The sequence below is a fragment of the Psittacula echo genome (assembly GCF_963264785.1).
Source record: "Psittacula echo genome assembly, chromosome: Z".
Taxonomy (NCBI): domain Eukaryota; kingdom Metazoa; phylum Chordata; class Aves; order Psittaciformes; family Psittacidae; genus Psittacula; species Psittacula echo.
This window is the reverse complement of record NC_137742.1, coordinates 15,365,061-15,385,575: the sequence shown is the minus strand read 5'-3', so window position 1 is coordinate 15,385,575 and position 20,515 is coordinate 15,365,061. Positions and strand designations below refer to the sequence as shown.

The following is a 20,515-nucleotide window of genomic DNA, read 5'->3' as shown; positions in this document are numbered from 1 at the left end:
TTTTGCTATACAACATTTCTGCAGGTTATTAAATTAAATAGCTCTGAATTTCGGTAAAGAGAAAGACATTCCTCTTTTCAGGCTGATGTTTTATGTTTTGAATTATCGTAATTTCTTAGGAAGTAGCTGCTTGCTAACTTCTGCAGCATCTGATAGAAACAGAGCAGGTAATCACTCACCCAGTTTGCAGCATGGTTTAGTGGTAGAGACAGCACTGTAATTGAATCCTGCAGGCTTTTCCATTTATGAAATGGTAGTTTACAGTATTAAAATCTTTCTATGTTAGTTCCTGAAAATAGATTTATTTTTTTTTTTTTTTTAAGTTTTACATTCAAATGAAGTATTTATTAAAAGTTCAGAATACATACATAAATGCATGTGTATGTGTTTATGGAATCCTAAAACAGACTTACTTGGCATAAGATGAGCACAAAGATTATTCTGTTTAAACCCCATCCTGTTTAATTTGTTTTTCCAGGAGTAAAATCAATCCCAGATGATACACCAGTGTGCAGAATACTTCTGCGGAAGGAAGTCTTACGTTTAGTCATCAATTTGAGTAGTTCAGTAGGAACTAAGGGCCATGAAACTGGACTGCTGACGTAAGTTCAGTAAATTTCAGATGCTTTAGCAATTTGTTGTATGTATGCTCTTAATGTTAATCACTATCCCAAAGATCTTGTTTCTTACTCATCAAAAAATTGTAAGCAGATATGATTGAATATAACATAAAGGCTAAACAAAGAATTGTTCTTTTAGTGGTTTTGCTCTGTCTTTGATTTCTTACTCTTCCCCAGTCTTTCTAAAATCGGTAGTTCAACTATAGTGATATTCCTTTACAATACCCAGTGTATCACACATCTTTAAAAAAAAAAACAAAAACCAAACCAAATAAACCAGTAATTCTTTTTTGTCATTTTGCAAAGAAACATATATCAGATAAAGAGAATAACAAACTGAAAGTAACTTCTTGAGAAACACAAATTTCCTTCAAGCAAGAATGCAACTACTGAAATTAATTTATAGGAAAAAAAAAAAGAAAAGGTGTTAAAATACTGGAATATAAATCCAGGTACCAAATATCATAATAAAACCTGTAGGTTCCCGGGGTAGTGACATGGGAAATTGGCATATGACTGCTACAAGAAAATGAAGAAATGTTCATTTTAGTTTTAACAATGCTTACAGGTAATTAAGTTAGCTTTTTCAGATTTCTCTCGTTACTGCTGTACATGTGGGTGCCAATTCTTTAATATACTGTTCCCTTTCTACGTCTGTTATTCTAAGGATAGGTGATCTCCAGGTGTACAGCAATTCTGTACAACTTTAAAAATCGTATATTCTGTTTCATCTCACTAATACAGATTTCTTGCAGTTTTGTACAAAGTCATGCTGCCCTTATGTTCTTACTTTTGTCAGACCTAGAATTTACGATGCCTAGTAATGAAGAGTTCTACTTTAATGATGACAATCAAAATCTAATTGAATGAGGTTTTTTGTTTGTTTGTTTTTTTTTTTTAAATATGATGGAAACCTGTTTGATATTTAACAAAGCTTTGTTTTTCTGTGTGTGTGGTTTTTTGTTTGTTTTTTTTTTGTTTTGGTTTTGTTGGGGGTTTTTTGCTTTTGTTTTGTTTGTTTTTTCCAGAATTAAGGAGAAATATCCCCAAGCATTTGATGACATATGCCTTTACTCTGAGGTGTCCTACTTGTTAGCACATTGTACATTTCGGCTTCCATCTAGAAGGTTCATTCAGGAACTATTTCAAGATGTACAGTTCTTACAAGTAAGTGGAGTGTTCAGATGTGTTGAATGCACCAAATTGCACCAGCTGTGTGCAGGTTTCATGTTGTGAATAATGGATGCTTTCAGATATATCTTAAAGGAACCCATTTTATGATATCTATTTAGCAAAAATCACTAGCAACACAAATACTTCTTCTGTCTTTTTCTCTTAGATGCATGAAGAAGCAGAGGCTATTTTAGCAACACCAACAAAGCCTCCAGTGATCGATACATCAACTGAATCCTGACCTCTGTCTCATGCAGTGCATTGCATATAGACTTTCTGAAATCCTCAGACAGCCTCTGACTGACTGGATAAAAGGCTTCAAGTATCATCTGCTAGACCGTTCCAGAAGCTGCTGGTACCTGAAGACTGAACTGAAAACTTTCTTCCTCAACCAATTACTGTCCAAGTCTTTTGAGCCCTTTGGGGATTTATTAAACATTACCATAGTTTTAATAATAGTAATATCAGTATATGCAAGAGCCAAGCACTGAACACCTCCACAAGTTTTCATTTCATTGGAAAAACAAACAAACAAATAAGACAACATGCAGAGACATCTTTTTTTGATTGACTTACAATTCTGTTCCAGAGAAGTAGAATGATGCCTTGCTTTTTAAATGCTGGATACCAGGAATCAGAGAGAGATATGAGGGTGCATTCCGTTGCCAGCAATGGGGATCTGTGCTGTAATCTTGGAGACTAGGGGATTAATGTTAGTGTTAGCCTTTCTCTGTTTGTTTTTGTACTGTTTATAACACTACTTGGAGGTTTGTAACTTCAGACAAAAAGAAAAGCCTCAGTGACACTGAGGTTTCCTTTAAGTTATTTTAATATTGCTATAGTTTTAAGTCATTTTATTAGCAGTCTCTCCAATTTCATGACATTTACATACATGTATCTTATCTGAACCAGTTAAGGACTTTCACTACAGTTTGATTTTTAAAAATAACAAATCATTTAAACTTAAGATGCGGAAATCAGATTGTTCTCCCTGAATGATATGCATGTGTTTGCAGTTTCTACATTCATGCTCATATAGTACGAATGTTGGTCTTACTCTTAACCAAAATCCTTTAAAAAGCATGATTTGTATCAGATAAATGAATATTGTATAAAGTAAACTTGAAGACATTTAATCATTGCTGCTTTTGTGAGAAGACATGAGTGTTTTCAAAGTTCCGTGGAAACAGCCTTTTATAAAAACAAAGATTTATTTGGATTTTCAATGGATGAGTGATCAAGCATCAGACAGTACTAATAATTGTAGTGAAAAGCCTTAAGTACCAAATTTTGGAGCAGCAGTACTTATAATTTTATACTGGTATTTAGGACTTGTTGCAAAAGTTAAATAAGACAGTGACTGTTGATGACTGAAATAGTTGCCTCTATCTTGTTGCTGGTGAGGTTTCTAAATTAATGAGTGCAAGTTGTAAAAAAAAAAAAAAAAAAAAGTAGAAATCCCTGTCAATTTTACACTTTTATTATGGATCTAGAGATTCAGAAGCCTTTATACGAAGGTAATATAAATATATGCAAATGTGTATATACAGTAGCATGGCCACCTTTGTTAGAATGCCTGTAATAGAAGGGATTACCCTTTGATTTTGATATAGGAATAACTCAGCTGGACTGTACTAAGTAGAACGTATTTTTTCCATTCACTTTTACCATTTTTTATAATTGTCAGATTAATACTTAAGTGAAGATAAGTGGAATTTATCCTGATGCTCACAACTCTGTTCTTCCTAGCTATGCTACTGGAGATTTCAATAGATAGTCCTGTGAACAGTAAAACAAGACACATAAGCACTGCTTTGTAGCTATCACTTCACTGAGTTTTTGTGTGCACTGCATACCGTCATGTTCTGGTAAAGCAGATTGTAAGTTGCTGCTCACAGTTAAATTTAGTTCCTAAGATTATCTTTTCACGAGTTCCCACTGAAAGAAGGAGCAAAAAGAAACCGATTTAACTCTATGGTTAGTGACACAAATAACACATCTGTCTGTCAAGGCATGTTTGAAATGCTCTGAAAATATCCGGTAACTATTGGACTTCTGCTCATAAGAAATAAATGCTTCTGTAAAACCAAAATGTCAATCACAGTAGACCAAATAGTGGTATAAACTCCAAAGGAAATAATGTAGTTTTCCCAAAAATGGGGCTAGCGTATCTTATACCGTAGTTTCAAACACTACCTCAGTTAGGCTAGAGTATGAGAGATTTGTTTTAATAACTCTATGGGGTTACATTAAACAACTCCATGTTATTTTTCTGCAGTTAAAGCAAAATAAACAAGTTTTATCACCTGCATCTAAAAAAAAAAAACAACACAAAAACCTTTGTTCATTTGTTACCAGTTTAACCTGTAGCACTTAATATAGGAAGCACTATACAGAGGCCTCTGATTATAAAAAGGTAAGCAAAAGCGGTGTTAGTATGCTTTTGAAAGACTCCATCCTGAAATGCTTACCTGTTCTTAAGTACTCGCTTGTGTGGGGATCCATGACAACAGAAACATGATGTAAAAATTATGGCTGCAGATTCAGTTGTAAAACGTGATTTATTTTTTCCCTGAAAATGTATGAGTGTCAGTAGATTTCAACAAGTACACATAGAGGATGGGAAGTCTGTACTGTACATAATATACAACATTTCCAGAATGAATTTACTTATTTACAGGAAGCTCACATTAGTGTTTCATTTTAATTGGCAAATGAAGGGATGCTGTAATTGAAGGAGTCTGATATTGGCCTAGTTATAAACTGTGAATTTCCAAGTCTATAGATTTTTGTTCTCAGATATCCCTTTCAAAGTTGGTATATTGGGGTTTTATTTGCTTCATGGTAAAACTTAAGAAAATAGTAGTAAATAACAGTTGTGCTTATATTAACCCTGATTAATAGTCCTTCCATTTCTCTTGAAAAGGTTTGCAAGGGAAGCTGACAGACCATCTGCTTCGTGATTTTTCCAAGCCAAACAATTGCTGATGTAAATGCTTGAATAAAGGGTGAAGTATATAACCTTCACTTGCACTATATACAAATACAGTTTGGTTGCTGTGGCAAAGGAAACTCCCAAATGATTAATTATGCTAACACAAAATGCTCAGCTCTGAGGTGAAAGCTTTTGTGGGAAGGAGAGGCTAGCTCTACTAAGTTAGGGGACTAGTTTTCTTCAGTCTGCTTTTACAGTCAGTGCAAGGGGAGAGCCCTTTCAAAGGCCAGACAGCTAACTAAAGGTCTCCCAGTTACTTCCCCAACGGCCTGTTTCTCTCCATGAGTGGAGTGGGGAGGAGGATGGAGCTGGGTGCTGCGAGTGCCCTTTTGGAGAGAGACTTTTTCTGCTGTCTGAAATTCAGAGATACTGAGAGCTCCCAGCTCTCATGAGCATCACTTGGAGCTGGAGGAGACTTGCATGCTGGGCCCCTGGTATGATAACGCTTGTAACAGTTGCTTTTCCCCATCTGGGTGTTCTTTGACCTGACATAGGTACCCTAAATGTGCTTTCCTTGGGTTTTGTTCATGTTTATTCACAAGACACAATGAAGTGCTAAAGCATTCGGTACTTTAAGAGCATGGTGGATTGACACACTGAGGTGGTCTGCCCTTATAAACATTTGGAAAGGAAGCAGTGAGAATCCTGATTGTCTGTCATTTTATTTTGAAATGCATGTAGTGGTCTTGAAGGAGAGTTGTGATTGCAATGAAACTGAAAAAAACTGTAGCACCTTTACTGTGCCTGAAGAGAGAGGTAGCTATTCAAGAAATAGGCCGTAATCAAAGCTTAGTGAGAGATGAAGCCAGCTGTTGCTCCTTCTTATCCTGTGTCCCAGAGTTGGTATTTGGACTGCAGGAAGCTGGTTGTTACCTTCTAAGTGTGAGCTCAAGCTGAGCACTCCCAGTGGAAGAATTTTTGACAGGCTTGGGAGCATCTCCCAGGTCTGTGCTCGCCCCCTGGCAGGGTTACACACAAAATCCTGTTACTCGGGGTTTCACTGAAGCCAGCTGAAAGCAGGTCCTGTAACTTCTTTTTTAAGCTACACTTCTATTCCCCTGTTCTTATTAAGGGTATACTAGGTGAGAGCAGAATCTGAGAACTATAAAAAGACCTTTGGGAACATGCTAGAAAACATGCTTGTATTTCACTAGAAGCCTCCCAGATCTCCTCAGATTTTGCTTAGCTCCCAGTTCTGGTTCCCTGAATAGTTTTGTTTTCAACAGATTTCTATGTTCAGTAAAGAATGTGGGTATTCTTTTGACTATTTTTGTAATGTAAATGGACAACAATGCCACAGCATGCAGAAATTGCACATTTTGCTTGAGTTGCTTTGTAAAACACACTATTCTATTTGAGAAATGTAATTTATGCCAAAAAGTGTAAGATACCATTTTGTCACTGAATAGGGTGTTCCAGCACAAGATGCAATGTCTAAGGGGAGAAAAGGCAGACGCTTTGTAGATTTAATTGAAAAATTGGTCCAGTATTGGGCTGTCAGCATCCCTAAAACTTCATTACAAGAGATTGTCTAAATTAATCCTTCTGAGGAAAAAGGGGATCAAGGAATATCTCAAGACTTTATTCTCCCTACCCCGTGTGGTGTTTTCTTATTTAGTAATAAGCTGCTACATATTTGGGGGTTCTAGTGTTTGTAGGTCACTGAACAGACATTGAAATCTGATTTATATTGTATACCTGTAACATAGAAAGAAAAAGTATTTATATATTTTCCGTAAGAATATTGCATTGAGCTGTGTATAATTTAAACAGAGGCTTGTCCCAAATGATATTGCCCACCTTGATTTTTTTTCTGGGTTTTTTTTTTGTTTGTTTGTTTGTTTTTGGTTTTGTTTTGGTTTGGTTTTTTTCCTTTTTCTTTTTTTCTGGTTTTTTTTATTTTTTTTTTTTTTTTCTTCTTTTATAGTGTGTACAGTTCATGTCAATGGGCATTAAAAGCCTTCTGAAGCGTAGTCTTATCAAAGGGATGCATTGTTAATAAAATGTACTTAAACCTCATACAACTGTTCTGGTTTCATGTGTACCTCTCAGCACTAGAAATGGATTGGAATTCTATTTAAATTTTTAAGTTACCAGTTAACTAGAACAACTTGAAGCTTTGCAAATAAACTTTTTTTTTTTTTTGTGTTAAAAATACATTTTCACATTAATGCTTTCTAGGATGTCTTACAAAAACAAGGGAACTAAAGAGTTTATATACCATCTTTATTTTGCAAATGTAGCATACTGATAACTGAGAATAACTTTCCACTATGTGATGGTTTAAGTATTAGCATTTCAAAGGCAGCTGTGAAAGCTGAATTATAAAAAGAGAAAAACAACAGTTTTGAATTCTTTAACCATTAATACAAGACAGATGTCTTAAATCTAAAAGTTCTACATACCTCTCCACAAAGGCAGAAACACATCTCTAATCTTTATTCCTCGTTCTCATGGCCAGGCTGTGCCCCTGGAAAGGTCACTGTGTCCTCCTTGGAATCCTCTGTGTGTGCTTTTGAGCACAGGTGGTTTCACAATATGTCAGCCCTCAGGGGCAGCCAGCAGAAAGGTTTCTTATGGCCTCACCAGCCATCGGATGGTACCTGGCAACGTGTCCTCTGGCTTCCTGACAAAGCAGTTTCATCAGTGCCAGATCTCTGTGGGAAGGACCTGCGGAGCTGAGGTGCGATGTCTCAACGGGCCTTGGTGTCTCGCCACCAGTAATGAACAGCTTGTTCTATTGGCCCCTCCACTTGCTCCCTGGATGGAATCACCACAGACAGTGTGTGGTTTTTCTCACACACTTCAAAAGCAGCGATCTGTGCTCTGATAGAGCTGTCCTGGTGTGAGGAGCTGCAGCGTGTTGAACTTTAAAGGCTTTGTCAGGTAGTTTGGCTTTTGGACTGACTTGTGTATCAGAGTTCCTTAGATGTGAGCTCTTGGTTTAGGATACCTTTCAAACCTCATTAAATAAACACACCTTTTCTTGAAAGGCAGAGCTAGGCCGTTTTATTTCAGTAGTGCCTGAACAGCTCACTTCTGTTTATTGTCCTTTTTCCTAGCAGTAAAGCTGTTAAACTAGGCAAGTATATAGGATTATGATGAAACACTGGAGAAGAAAATGTGTTCTAAGCCACAAGGATACTGTGGTATCAAACTTTCAGATTCACTGTAACTCAAAGGAGAGTAATATAAATGGAGGAAAACTCTAGGATGTCTCCACTGAACAGCATCACTCTTCCTTCTCTGTTCTCTGTGCTGTTTCCTTACCTCACTACCTGATGGCTGAAAGGAAGGCCCTTTTTTTCTTCTACTTCTGAAGTAAATCTATGCATGACCCACGTGTGGGCACAGCACAGTCTGCACTGACCAGATAGCAACCACAGCTAGCCACTGGCCTGTCTACTTTTCTTTGCACTGCTACCTGCCAGAAGACTTTTCCCTCTGCAGGCAACGCTTGTCTCACCCAAAGTCTGTGTAAGATCCTGTGAGTTTTCCTGAGCAACACAGCTCAGGGACAGTACACCACCATCTGTAAGCAACACTATAAATCCTAGACATGGTTCAGTATTAACACTTGTTTCTCTCTGGAGCTGCTTTGTTTTTTTGTAAAGTTAAACATAGGAAAGATGAGTAACTGCATTTTAACAAATTAGCTGAAGATCACACTGTAGAAAAACACTTCATGTTTTCCCTTCTAAGAACTACTTGTCCTGTGGTCGTAAAAGAATTCAATTTACCTGAATCATGAAAGATATTGATAGTATTGCAGTTAAGCAAAACCAATGAGTTCCATGTGTACTAAGGAGTTTAATCTGCTAAGACACTCAGATCAATTCCAGCTCTTCTGCTTCACTACAAAAGTACAGGTCTTTTTAGCTCAAATGGAAGACCAAATTCCCTGTTGCCTACTGTAGAGATTCTGGTTAGAATAAAAATACAATTTTTAGTACATGCAAAAGTAGTGTTGGGAGATCCAGCCAAGAGCCTGAATATGACACTCTTCACAAATGGAATTCATATACCTATGCATATATGCCTGCTTACCTGGTTGGTTGGGGCTTGCTGCATAAGTGCAGGGGTTAATGATAAAAGAAGTGAAGTTCTTCTGCACAAGCAGAGAAATAGTGCCATGGTAACACCTCTGCAAACAGCTGTCCTGTTGATAACAGCTCCTTTCCACTCACCTCCCCACATCTCTTTGTTCAGTTATGAGATTTTGTTCAGGATTTCAAAGGGTCATTTTTCCTCCAGAGAAGGCAGTCACCAGAAACAGCGCAGCAGCCCACTAGGAGGGCCTGACCCTGTTAGAACCCTGGACCCTATAAAAACCTGTTTTCTGTGCTCTTTCACCCACCAAGTGTAGTTAGAAGACAAGGGGAGTAAAAGCAGGGCAGTCACGGTATTTTGGTGCACAGGGTAGCACTCCTAGAGAAGTCAAAGTTCCTTCTAATCTTTCAGCAATGTGCCACACACTGAATGCAGGTAAGCCTTCCATGCTGATTCCTTACATCACCTAAGGGAGGGAAAATACAACCCACCCCCCCCAGTGTTACTGGGCTGGAGCACACCCCAAAGCTGAGTAACGCTGCATCACAGCTGCAACCCACACTTGCTGGGGTGGCCAAAGCACAGAGTAAGCACACTGTAATTTACTTCACAGAGTAAGTAAAATAAACACACTCTGTGAGCACTCTCGCTTCTTTAACTTGTTCCTCTACTTTCTGAATACATTTTTAATCTCTGCAAAATATAGTACTTCTCTGCATCAGACTAAGATGAACTGCTGTGATCTAACTTTCTACATAATATAGGCCACAAAGCTGCCTGTAAAGCTGATATAATGCCTGTAGCTTGTGATGAAACCATAGCACACATCGTTCCTGTGCACAAGACAGTATTTTTAAACTAGTCCTGCAGTAAGAGCTTTTCAACATTAACTGAAGTAGTGCAGTTGGGCTTGTGAAAGCCTTCATCCAAAGAATGTGTGGGTTTGTAAGTTCTTATTTACATTGTGTAACCAAAAACTGGATGCAGTCAAAGGAGGAGAGTACATCAAAGCTTCCTCCCTAGGCAGTGCACATCTGTTTGTGAAACATATCTCAGGTTGGTCTTTCTGCCAGCTGTTTCTCTGGGTGTTGAGGCAACATCTTCCTTACAAATGTCAAAGTAGAGGTGTGGCTGGTACAGCATGACTGACAGTTCTGGCTTGCTTGCTTCTATTGTCTCTGGTAGCTGATAGGGATCAGATTCAACTGCAAGATGAGAAGAATAAGCAAAATTTTCAAACCAAGTATGAGTCTGAGGTGTAGGTGTGGGTGTAAAGTCTCTCTCTTCATTTTCATTAAGGTAAATGCAGGAAGAATTGTGATCATCAATCTTATCATCTGTTGTCATTGAAGACAACTGGCTCCAAGGATGTAGCTTCTGGGCTTCGGCCTTACTGTCCACTGCTAGCATGTCAGGAATGCAGTCACTTATTTTCAGTATTTTCTCAGAACCAATCTACAAGAGATCATAAACCAAAATAATTACTCAAAGTAATAAGCCCGAAGTAAAGGAAAGGGAAGGATTATTTCAAGCACTTCTTCTACTGTCTTATAATTTTTTTGAGCTTGGATTTTGCAAATAAACAAACAAACTGAAGGAAAACACGTACAGAATGCCAACAGAAGCTGTATTTTATGTGGCATTTATCAAGAGTATTTATTTAGAGATATCTAAGTAAGTTCAGTATGACTACATTTCAAGAATGAACCATGTCCCTTTGCTTTAAAGCCTTTGCCAAGTTTTTGATGTGTGCACTTTTTACCCTGAACCAGCAAGTGACAGGAAGGCAGCAGCAGCAGAGGTTAGGTGGTACAGTGTCCACCCTCTGGTGCTACTGCTCAGTGAACACCAGCAGCCAAATCAGCAGCAGCCCCAGGCCTATCACGATGAAGAAGTGTCCCCAGTTTTGGACCCCTCCTGCAAGGAGCAGACCCTGGTTCGACGGGCCTGCAGGAGAAGCTGAATGCCTTTTGCCAGTCCTTTCCTCTCAGCCAGACCTGGCAGTGCCCGGCAGGTCTCCCTGCATCCTCGCAGGCGCCAGCAAGTACATCTCTGTAGTGCCCCCTGCTGCGATGTAGGGGGCAGGAGGATGGGGTAGACGGCTCACAGGCTGCAGCAAAGTGCTGTATTCTCTGGTCTGTTGTGTTCAGACAGTGCTGGGTTTTGAACAGTAATACTGGATGAGTCACCTACTGTATCAAAAGATTTAATTTATTCTCCAGTTCCACTTTCACTTTTTGCAGTAATAGACTACAGAATATAGAATAATCAATGTAGAGTCAAATGAATATCGAAAGAATTTTCTCTAAACGATGATATTAAATTATGTTGATTTCTGTATAATAAGCATCACTCATTTTTAAATGTAGCCAACACCAGGAGAGTATTTTTCTGAAACTTCACTAATCAAAGAATGGAAAAATGAAAAATACTAGATTTTCAATGGTCATACCTTAAACTCTTTGAATGACAGCACTTTGCTCTTGCTAGGACTAGGTATTACAGGACAGCAGCACTCCTTCACCCTGGAAATAAGAGGGCAAAACAAATCATAGGGGTTTTTTCTCTCATTAAAGCATATTGTACCAGCACAAGCCACACATAGATGTGTACAGAAACAGCAGCAGATGATATGTGTCACAAATGCCATAAGCCAAATACTTAAATCATCCATCCACACAGTTGGACAGCCAAAGGAAAAATGAATGAGGCCTTACAACAGGCTGGAAACAACAAGCTGCAGCTGTGGTTTGTGAATTACGCTAGTTACGTTCTCTGTCTACAACAGAAAAATGCATTAAAACTTACCACTTTATCTTCCAGCGGCATATAGCTGCTACTAGTGCAGGAACGATCACTAGCAGGACTAGGAGGTACAGCATGTTGGCTACGGTAGAAAAATAACTTAAGAATTTGTTTTCAATTCTACTCTGTCAATACAGCCTGAGTTCCTAGGACAAAAATAACATCATGCCCACATGGGATAGCTGCCACTAACTCAGCAGTAAAACTGTGTGTGTGGTCTGTGGTTGCAAGGTAGTTTGTCTGGAAGTTCTGGGATACAGCTCCAAGTCTTTGAACCTTGATTTCCTTTACCAAAATTTAATTAATACTACTTTGCTTTTAATTTATTCTCATGTTGACACCTTAACTGTAAGGGTTAATTTCCAAAAGCTAAGCAACAATAACCTCACTTAACGTCACTTAGGTTTCATTTCAACCCCCGAAGAAGACAGATTTTTACCACAAGATGCTGACAGAACATCCATACCTCTGGTATGGCTGGTTTATAGCAAGACAGACGCTACACAAGTGTTCATGCTCTCCTAGGGCTTACACTGACACAAGAAACCCAATGTGTTTCCTTCTTGTTGGAAGACACAGCCTTGGGCTATGCTTTCCTCAAAACAGCTGGTGCTATAAGGAGGCAGAGAGGGAGCACTAGTTACTGCTTGCTGTCCTGCCCCACCCAGTGCCCTTATCCTGTGCCAGTGAGTCTGTGTGTCCTGCCACACACCACAGCAGGGAATGGGCATGTGTTGCATTCTCCTTTTGTTTTTTCCTGGTTAGCTAAGGATTTTGATTCCCTGTGCAGTTGTATGTATGTCTGTGTCTGCACAAGTGAAGGCTGGCTAATGAGAGCTAGACGTAGGTCTGAGGCAGGCACTGTTCTGCTAGTTAGCCTAAAACATCAAGTCTCCTTGCCTGAACCAAGGCTTCACCCTTTCCTGCCTCTCCCCTTTCACTTCCACCCCCAACTAATTTTTCCAAACCAGGCATCTCTGGTTTGGATAGTAAGTTTTCCAACCACGACTGCTGAGTGGTACTTTCAAGGAAACAGAATTACAAGCAAGTGACATCCTGTTCTTCCTTGATGACCAGATCTGCCTAGTTAGCAAACTACGGTGCTCGAGCCAACAATCCCTTCTTACTGACTTACGCAGGAATTAACTTCACAATGGATTTAAAGACTGATGAGAATAATAATCACTATTAGAAGTTCAAGAGCCCATTAAGAAATTACCTGTTTGCACTAGGTCTGTAGTTTTATATATTGTTATTATTCATATATATTATTTATATTAGAAAACTAGTTAAATCAAAATGCAATTCTTCAACACATTCTAGCAACCAGGACACACTAGTCATGTAAGCATGCATAAATTCAGCTACTTCCCAGAAAGATATAAAACTTCAATAAGGATGTAAAATTATTTTCTTTCTAAAATGGAAAAAAACATAGCAACTTAGAAGTATCACAATGCCGTGTTGGTATACACATTTTGGTTCTCAGCTGGATTCGTTCTCTATGTATGTCACATTGGATTAAATATTTTTCTTTCTGCTAGAAGACAAATTTTCCACAGCCAATACTCACAGTTAAGCGGTGTATCTATGTATATAAAGTTAACAATGGGAGTCTCCCCTCCACCTGTATATGCTTTAACTACGAGTTTGTATTTTGTGTTTGACAAAAGGTGTTTCACGGTATATCTCTTTTCTTCTGGATTTTCAATTGTGTATTTACATAGCACCGAATCATCTAAAATGAAACAGATAAGACAGAATCATAGAATCTCAGAATCACAGAATGATTTGGGCTAGAACGGACTTCAAAGATTATCTGGTTCCACATCCCTGCCATGGGCAGAGACATCTTCGTCTAGACCAGGTTACTCAAAGCTCCGTCCAACCTGGCCTTGAACACTGCCGGGGATGGGGCAGCCACAGCTTCTCTGGGCAACCTCTGCCAGTGTCTCACCACCTTCACAGTAAAGAATTTCTTCGTAATATCTAGTCTAAATCTACCCTCTTTCAGGTACCTTGTCATATGGCTACAGGCCCTACAGGTAAAAAAATCTACAGGTGTTCTTACCTACAGGTAAAAAAAAAATCTCTACATCTTTCTTATAAGCCCACTTCAAGTATTGAAAGGCTGCAGTTAAGTTCTCCCCTAAATGTGACAAATTATCTTAACCCAGATGCTAGACAACCAAAGCAGCAAAACATTTGCAATTTGTACATTCTTCTGAGAAGGATGATGTGTCCTGACTCACTGACACTGGTTGGAACTCAACATTCCTTCTAACTGGACTGTCCACAGCATTGCACATCCTTTGACAGACCACCTAATGACTTGCTGTCAAAAGCTGAAACTGATTAATTTCCTTTTACTAGAGCTTTTGAACAGAATGACTTGGGCTTTGCCGTTTCCTTTTTCACCAGAATCTTGTAGCCCTCAAGCCTTGGTCAAGTTCTTGGAAGATAACCAAAAGCAAGAATTTGCTGCCTGAAAAGACCCCTCTTTTGCCTCTCTATTGTGCAACTTCCAGACCCCAGGGAGAAAAGGGTTATATTATTCCTCCTCTTTCCAGTCATGCCCCTTGTCTGAGCTCAGACAAAATGCAAAGCAAGAAATTTTTGATATAAACATTTTAAAGTCTAACTGGGATGACTTGCAGAAACCTGATACTTCTATGGTTAGGTTAGTTTTGACAGGAACTTCTATAGAATCATAGAATCATAGAATAGTTAGGGTTGGAAAGGACCTTAAGATCATCTAGTTCCAACCCCCCTGTCATGGGCAGGAACACCTCACACTAAACCATGTCACCCAAGGCTCTGTCCAACCTGGCCTTGAACACCACCAGGGATGGAGCATTCACAACCTCCCTTGGGAACCCATTCCAGTGCCTCACCACCCTCACAGTAAAGAATTTCTTCCTTATATCCAATCTAAACTTCCCCTGTCTAAGTTTGAACCCGTTACCACTTGTCCTGTCACTACAGTCCCTGATGAAGAGTCCCTCCCCAGCATCCTTGTAGGCCCCCTCAGATACTGGAAGGCTGCTATGAGGTCTCCACGCAGCCTTCTCTTCTCCAGGCTGAACAGCCCCAACTTGCTCAGCCTGTCTTCATATGGGAGGTGCTCCAGTGCCCTGATCATCCTCGTGGCCCTCCTCGGCACTTGTTCCAACAGTTCCATGTCCTTTTTATGTTGAGGACACCAGAACTGCACACAATACTCCAAGTGAGGTCTCACGAGAGCAGAGTAGAGGGGCAGGATCACCTCCTTCGACCTGCTGGTCATGCTCCTTTTGATGCAGCCCAGGATATGGTTGGCTTTCTGGGCTGCAAGCGCACACTGCCGGCTCATGTTCATTTTTTCATCTATGTAAGCCTCCTTCAGTTCAACATAAACTTTTCAGCTTGGTACTAGTCTAATCAGCAGAAGGATCTGACACAGGACATGACCCAACTGGAAGTAGAGGCAAAGGGGAAAAGAAATTATCCTGAAACATGGTGGAAACATCTGAAAATTATAATGGAGCGAAGTCATCTGGGGCAGTTTTAACTGTGGAGCAGGAAGATCAGATATAAAAGTTTAAATGTGGCTTTGTGCCACCCCACAGCTCAGTTCTGCTGAACTCCATGGTAGAGCACAGGCACAAATACTTTCGCTATAAAAGAATTTAAATAGGGAATTCACATAGTGCTCCAATTCTGAAGGAAATAAACTGTATCCCATCTGTTTCTAAAATACCCCAAATCCTAGTAAAACTAGCATGCTTCCTATGACTCTCATCCAAGCAGACCACAAACAGATGTTTTCAAAATTCATCCAGAACTCAGATCATAAGAGGCAGAAACTTGACTCCTCCTACAGTACTACAACAAGCTTTTCTGGAGCTCACACTGGAGTTAAAAGGAACTATGGACAACATGACAGAGTCTATAAATCTGTATAAAGCCAGGACCCACTTCCGTTCATTAGCACCTCAAGCATTAGAGAGCATTTAAAGGCAGCAGGTGTTGAAACCTGTGTACTGCCTAATAAGCCAATGAGCTAATGAGCCAATGAGCTAATGTCCACTTTCTAAGAGGCTGCAGCATCAGCACCAGCCACACAGTTTTTCACCTGCATTAATGACATAAATTCCTAAATCCCAGAGCCCAGTTACCTGGAAGAACATGTTTTTGGGATCCTTTCAAACTGCAGTCCTCTTGTAGAGGTGACACATAAACATGGTAGCCTCTCACAAAACCAGACTGTGATTCATTTATGGGATAAGAATCCCAAGAGAGTGTTACTGCATTGAAAGTCAGTTCAACTTTTTCCACAACAGGGTCAAGTACAGGAGCTGGAAGAAAGGAAATTCAGGTTAAACTTACCATTAGTCTTCAAGAATGTTCACTTAAAAAACATCTACAGTCCCAAGTGGTGCTTCTATCTTACTTGTATTTAAAAGCTGAACAACGCCAAAGCTCTCCACAGAGCCTTCATGCAGTCCACATTATGCCTGTCCACATGACTGCTAATCACAGCTTTGTTCAGCTATTCTAATTAATGTGGACTCTATGTGGTCACTGCACTAGTCAAATATGCTTGACGTAGGGCTGTGTACACTGTTGTACAACTTTTAAATGCTCATATAGAGACAACACAGCAAATACATTTTTAGGTACTTGTAGTAGTAAGGATGTGGAATTCTTCTGTTTGTGACAGATGAATTTAGCAAACACACAAACCCTAAGTATATTGCCAACTTACGTAGCTCCCTGAGAAAACCAGTCTTCTTCTCCAGTAAGGATGCTTTATTAGCAACAGATCCATAGATTTGGAAGTTGTATCTCACCCCTGGAATAAAAGCAGCTAGAAAAGAGTGGAACTAGTTAAAAAATGGGTTACGGTTTGTCTCTTTGTTTTGCTTCTACTTAACTACTTTCTACATTAGAAATCTTTGTGGGCTATTGTGCTCTTAAGGCAACTGAAGGAGACACAGGATAAACCAATTCTTAGTGTGTCTGATGTGAATTGAACAAATTTATTCTGTCTGAAAGAGGATATTGAGGGGGATTATTACTATATTTTTGTTGCCCTAGTGTACTGAAGATGAGTGCACAATAGACTCTTCATTGCATACTGAAATATGTTCAGTCAAATTTTGTTCAAACATGTTTCATTACAAAGTGAACTCAGCTTTAGAGAATTCAGGAAGCCTATATTCTTTCAGATGTGGAAGTACATCAGAGCAACTTTCACATGGCTAGAATCTTTTTTCCCAGCCACCACTGGGATGAAAAACCACACAACTGGTCCTAAGCAAAGACTGGTTCTGAGACACGTCACTTGTGGTACACTGACAGCACTAAACCTCTCACTACACAATGGGTGTTAAATTGCTGGAGTCTAAACTTCTGAGCCTTGTTACAGATAAGGCAGAGCTCAGTTTTGCATCTGTCCTGCTAAAAGATTTTAACTCCTTCATCAAACTCACCATCCTCCCTCAAGACATTACCACAAGCCACTCAGAAGAGCTTTTTCTAAAATGCTGTACTGACTTTTCTAAAATACTGTGCTGATTTCCAAGGCTTACTAGTGCTGGTACATTCGTGGTGTCTAATTCATTTGCTAGGCAACGCTTGATGCCACATGCCTTTGAAGAATTACACCTACACTGCACAGATTTCAACATTCCACAGGATTTGTTTCTTAAATTCAGTTAATGCCCACAGCACGAAAGATTGTTGCACAGGCATCAAGAAAGAAAAATGGTTCATCTTTCACCTGAGTTGATCAGAGCACTGGAAGTGTTGGGCCCAAATCTCTTCCACTGAAAATCGCAAGGCTGTAACATTGGAAAGTTACACCAATCAACAATGTAATTGTCATATATATGTCTGGGCTCCCAGGTAATAAAAATGCCATCATCTGTACCATTAACCTGTTCTTCTTTAAGCTCTTTGGTGTCTAGGAATGAAGAAAACATAGTCACTATTGTTTTCCTGCATAAGACCCTTGATTCATAAACGAAGATCAATATAGTTTCTATGCTAAACTGTTAAAAAAATAATAATAAAATAGTCACATTCTTTCACTATCAGACATACTGGATCTTTCACAGGCTGAAAGCTGACAGCTAAAACAAAATCCAGTAATTATTACTATATATTCATAAAACTTCAGAAACCTGGAGACATAATAACAAGAGGCTAATCACACACAAGAGCTCTCTGCAAGGCACTGGCTGTATCTTCACAGCACCAGCTGCAGGCCTGAGGCTCTAATTTAAGGCTAAATGTGTTTTGCTCTGCGGAGCCTGTCTGTGCAAAATAGACTGTCTGTTGTAAGGGATGGACCAAGGCACTTAAGCTAAATATTCATGCAGTTAACATCCTGTAGGCAATAACACATTAATAATTTTCAGATAGCAGCGATGTGAGTTAACAGGCCAGGTTAGTTTGCTCCCCCAAGACGATAAATTCTCATACTGGAAAGCTTCAAAACTCTCATAATGGAAACTAACTGAAAACTGTTACCTGTAGTGCTAGGGATTATCAATACTGAAGGAAGTGAATAATTAACATTGTTCTTTGCTGTGATACTGATTCTGTAAGAATGGTTGTCAATGGAAATCCTTGTGCTATTGTAGACTGATGAAAAGGACATGCTTTCAGACTTAGAACCATCTTCTACTTTTCCCCAGGTTACTTCATATGAAATATTTTCTCCATTTGCTTGAAAACTTGGTGCTTGCTGGGGAAAAAATTATAGGGGTAGACACCAATTACTTACTAAATTTTGAAAAAAAAAAAAAAAGGAACATTTAGAACTTTAAATAACTAATTGGATATATTACTTCAGTAAGAATATAAATACTTGTTTCCATACATGCATACTGGTGGAAATAGAAACGCAGAAATCTCAGTAATGGGTTTTGTCTTGCTATAATAATTAGAAAAACAGAAGTATATGTCTGAAATGCCAGGACAGCACAAAGCTACATATGTTTTAACATACGTTATATATGGTATTTGTCTCCTATTCTTAAAAAGACATTTTCATACTGAAGTGGTATTAAGAGCACACAAACTTGTTAAAGTTCATGGGAGAAATTTCCAAGCTGTTCATGAAAGGCTTTGCTTCTGCTTCTGTATCAATGCCTTACCTTCCAGAACAAGGTCACATTCCAGCCCCCCTGAACTGGTGTAATTTCTCTCCAGATGTCCAGTTTCCCTGATGGAACTGCAATTAATACAGCAAATCAAAGGTGTTCTAAGCGCAGAAAGGATAAACCATTCAATTGTTTCCTCCTATTTGAAGAAATTCCAACCCCAAACCCTCTTTTTCCATTTTCCCCATCACTGCCAGGTATTGCCAAAGCATTATCCTTTAACTTCTTTCTCTCTTCATTATTCTTTCTGAATGAATGTCTCGTTCATCTCCCTAGAAAATCTTTTTTTGCTTGCAGTTCCCAGTTCTCTGCACCATTCTTCCAGCCCTCACAGAACACTGTAACTCAAGTCTGCCCATCCTCCCAGTCATCTGCGTGCACTAGATAAAATGGCAGACTGACAGCTAGGATGAGAGTTGTTTAATAAGAGACACCTACTTAAATTTTGCTTAGTGTGCCTCTACTTTTATGCATGTGACAGGCTTCCGCTTTAGCTACACAGCAAGATCATAGCAACAAACGGCAAAGAGAGGTGGCAAGTAAAGAACATCTTTAAAGCTTTCCTTCTCAATAGACTGGACATACTTGCTTCATTTGTTCTGATGGTTCGGGCTTCACTCCATTCACTCCACCTCCAGAAATGCTTAGCTGCTCCACAGTGCACTCTAGTTGTGTATTCAGTGTATGGCTGCAGTCCATCCAGCGTAATGCTCTGTGAGGCATAATGGAGGTGTGTGTCTGAACTATTATGCTGCAAGACAGAAAAAGAGAACAGTTAAGGCTCAGTTCATCTTCATTAGCAAGACGTTTTTGTCTAAAAAAAAAAATAAAATAGTTCTTCCTCTAGATACTATAGTAGCCAGTTAAGTTTGAGCTGGAAAAGATAATCATGAAACAATAGTAAAAAAAAAAAACCTAAAAAAAGATGTTCACAAGATCAAAAGACTGGGAGATCCAAAAAGAAGTCTACAGGTTGTCTCAGTGTAACTGAGTATGATTCACTCTCAACCTGTCAAGTGACTACTTTTCACATCAAGCAGGGAATCTACTGAGATCTTAACCTCACAGAGTCTGGGCCTCTTACTTAGTTCATGTAAGTAGTATGCTGTTTCAGATCTATGCACAGCATCTATTCTTTCCATTTTTCCCCCACCCTTTTCCTCCACTCCCTCCCAAGAGACAGAGAGAGTTCTAGCAAAAGTCAGAAAGTGAGCATGCTTTTAAGCCTCTCCTCTAAACTGTTTTCTGCAATGATCAATTTCAGCAGCCATTTGACCTAACAGTTCCTGAGCAATACTTAAGACTGGACGCAACTTGATCCTGATCTTCATAATGCCTTTTTAACATGCTAGAAGCAAGCTGCCTTCATAAGATAAGAGCTACAGAGGAACGACAGTACACATACAAATGGTGAGACTGGCTAACTCTTTGAGAAACAGGTGGAACAAGACAAGGAGGCCACTCAGATAATCTTCAGGGAAATGGAAGAACGTGGTAAGAAAAACTGTTTAGGGTTCCCTCACTAGAAACCAGACACACTGCCATCAAGTACAGTAAATAGTACACAGAAAGCTCCTGAAAAAAGCCTTCAACATGCCTTCCAACATTTGTGTGCAAGATGAGATGAGTAATAAAAACATGATAAATCAAGATAAGCAATAGCAAACAGCTATCCTATCCAGCTATCCTGAGTGTAGAGCAAACAAATCCAGAAAACAGAC

At 39.2% G+C, this 20,515-nt stretch overlaps 2 protein-coding genes across 7 annotated transcripts in view; one reads left to right on the top strand and one right to left on the bottom strand.

Annotated features, from left to right (window-relative positions):
• Positions 1-6,888, top strand: part of RICTOR (RPTOR independent companion of MTOR complex 2) — an 83,550-nt gene extending 76,662 nt beyond the window's left edge. For 2 of the 6 annotated variants that reach the window (XM_080638690.1, XM_080638689.1), the window contains exons 36-38: positions 479-602; positions 1,649-1,787; positions 1,960-6,886. In XM_080638690.1, coding sequence (XP_080494816.1) covers positions 479-602; positions 1,649-1,787; positions 1,960-2,034 — 338 coding nt within the window. In that variant the 3' untranslated portion in view covers positions 2,035-6,886. Of the gene's footprint in view, positions 1-478; positions 603-1,648; positions 1,788-1,959 lie in introns of all 6 variants that reach the window. The other 4 variants (XM_080638687.1, XM_080638691.1, XM_080638688.1 and 1 more) reach the window with 3 other exon arrangements.
• LOC308232465 (oncostatin-M-specific receptor subunit beta-like) overlaps positions 4,008-20,515 on the bottom strand; it is a 31,202-nt gene continuing 14,694 nt past the window's right edge. Inside the window, exons 9-17 of the mRNA XM_080638693.1 lie at positions 19,380-19,545; positions 18,789-18,865; positions 18,160-18,376; positions 16,391-16,492; positions 15,801-15,980; positions 13,217-13,381; positions 11,647-11,725; positions 11,291-11,363; positions 4,008-10,293 (exon numbers count right to left, since the gene is read on the bottom strand). Of these exons, the coding sequence (XP_080494819.1) occupies positions 9,844-10,293; positions 11,291-11,363; positions 11,647-11,725; positions 13,217-13,381; positions 15,801-15,980; positions 16,391-16,492; positions 18,160-18,376; positions 18,789-18,865; positions 19,380-19,545 (1,509 nt within the window). The 3' untranslated portion in view covers positions 4,008-9,843. The remainder of the gene's footprint in view (positions 10,294-11,290; positions 11,364-11,646; positions 11,726-13,216; positions 13,382-15,800; positions 15,981-16,390; positions 16,493-18,159; positions 18,377-18,788; positions 18,866-19,379; positions 19,546-20,515) is intronic.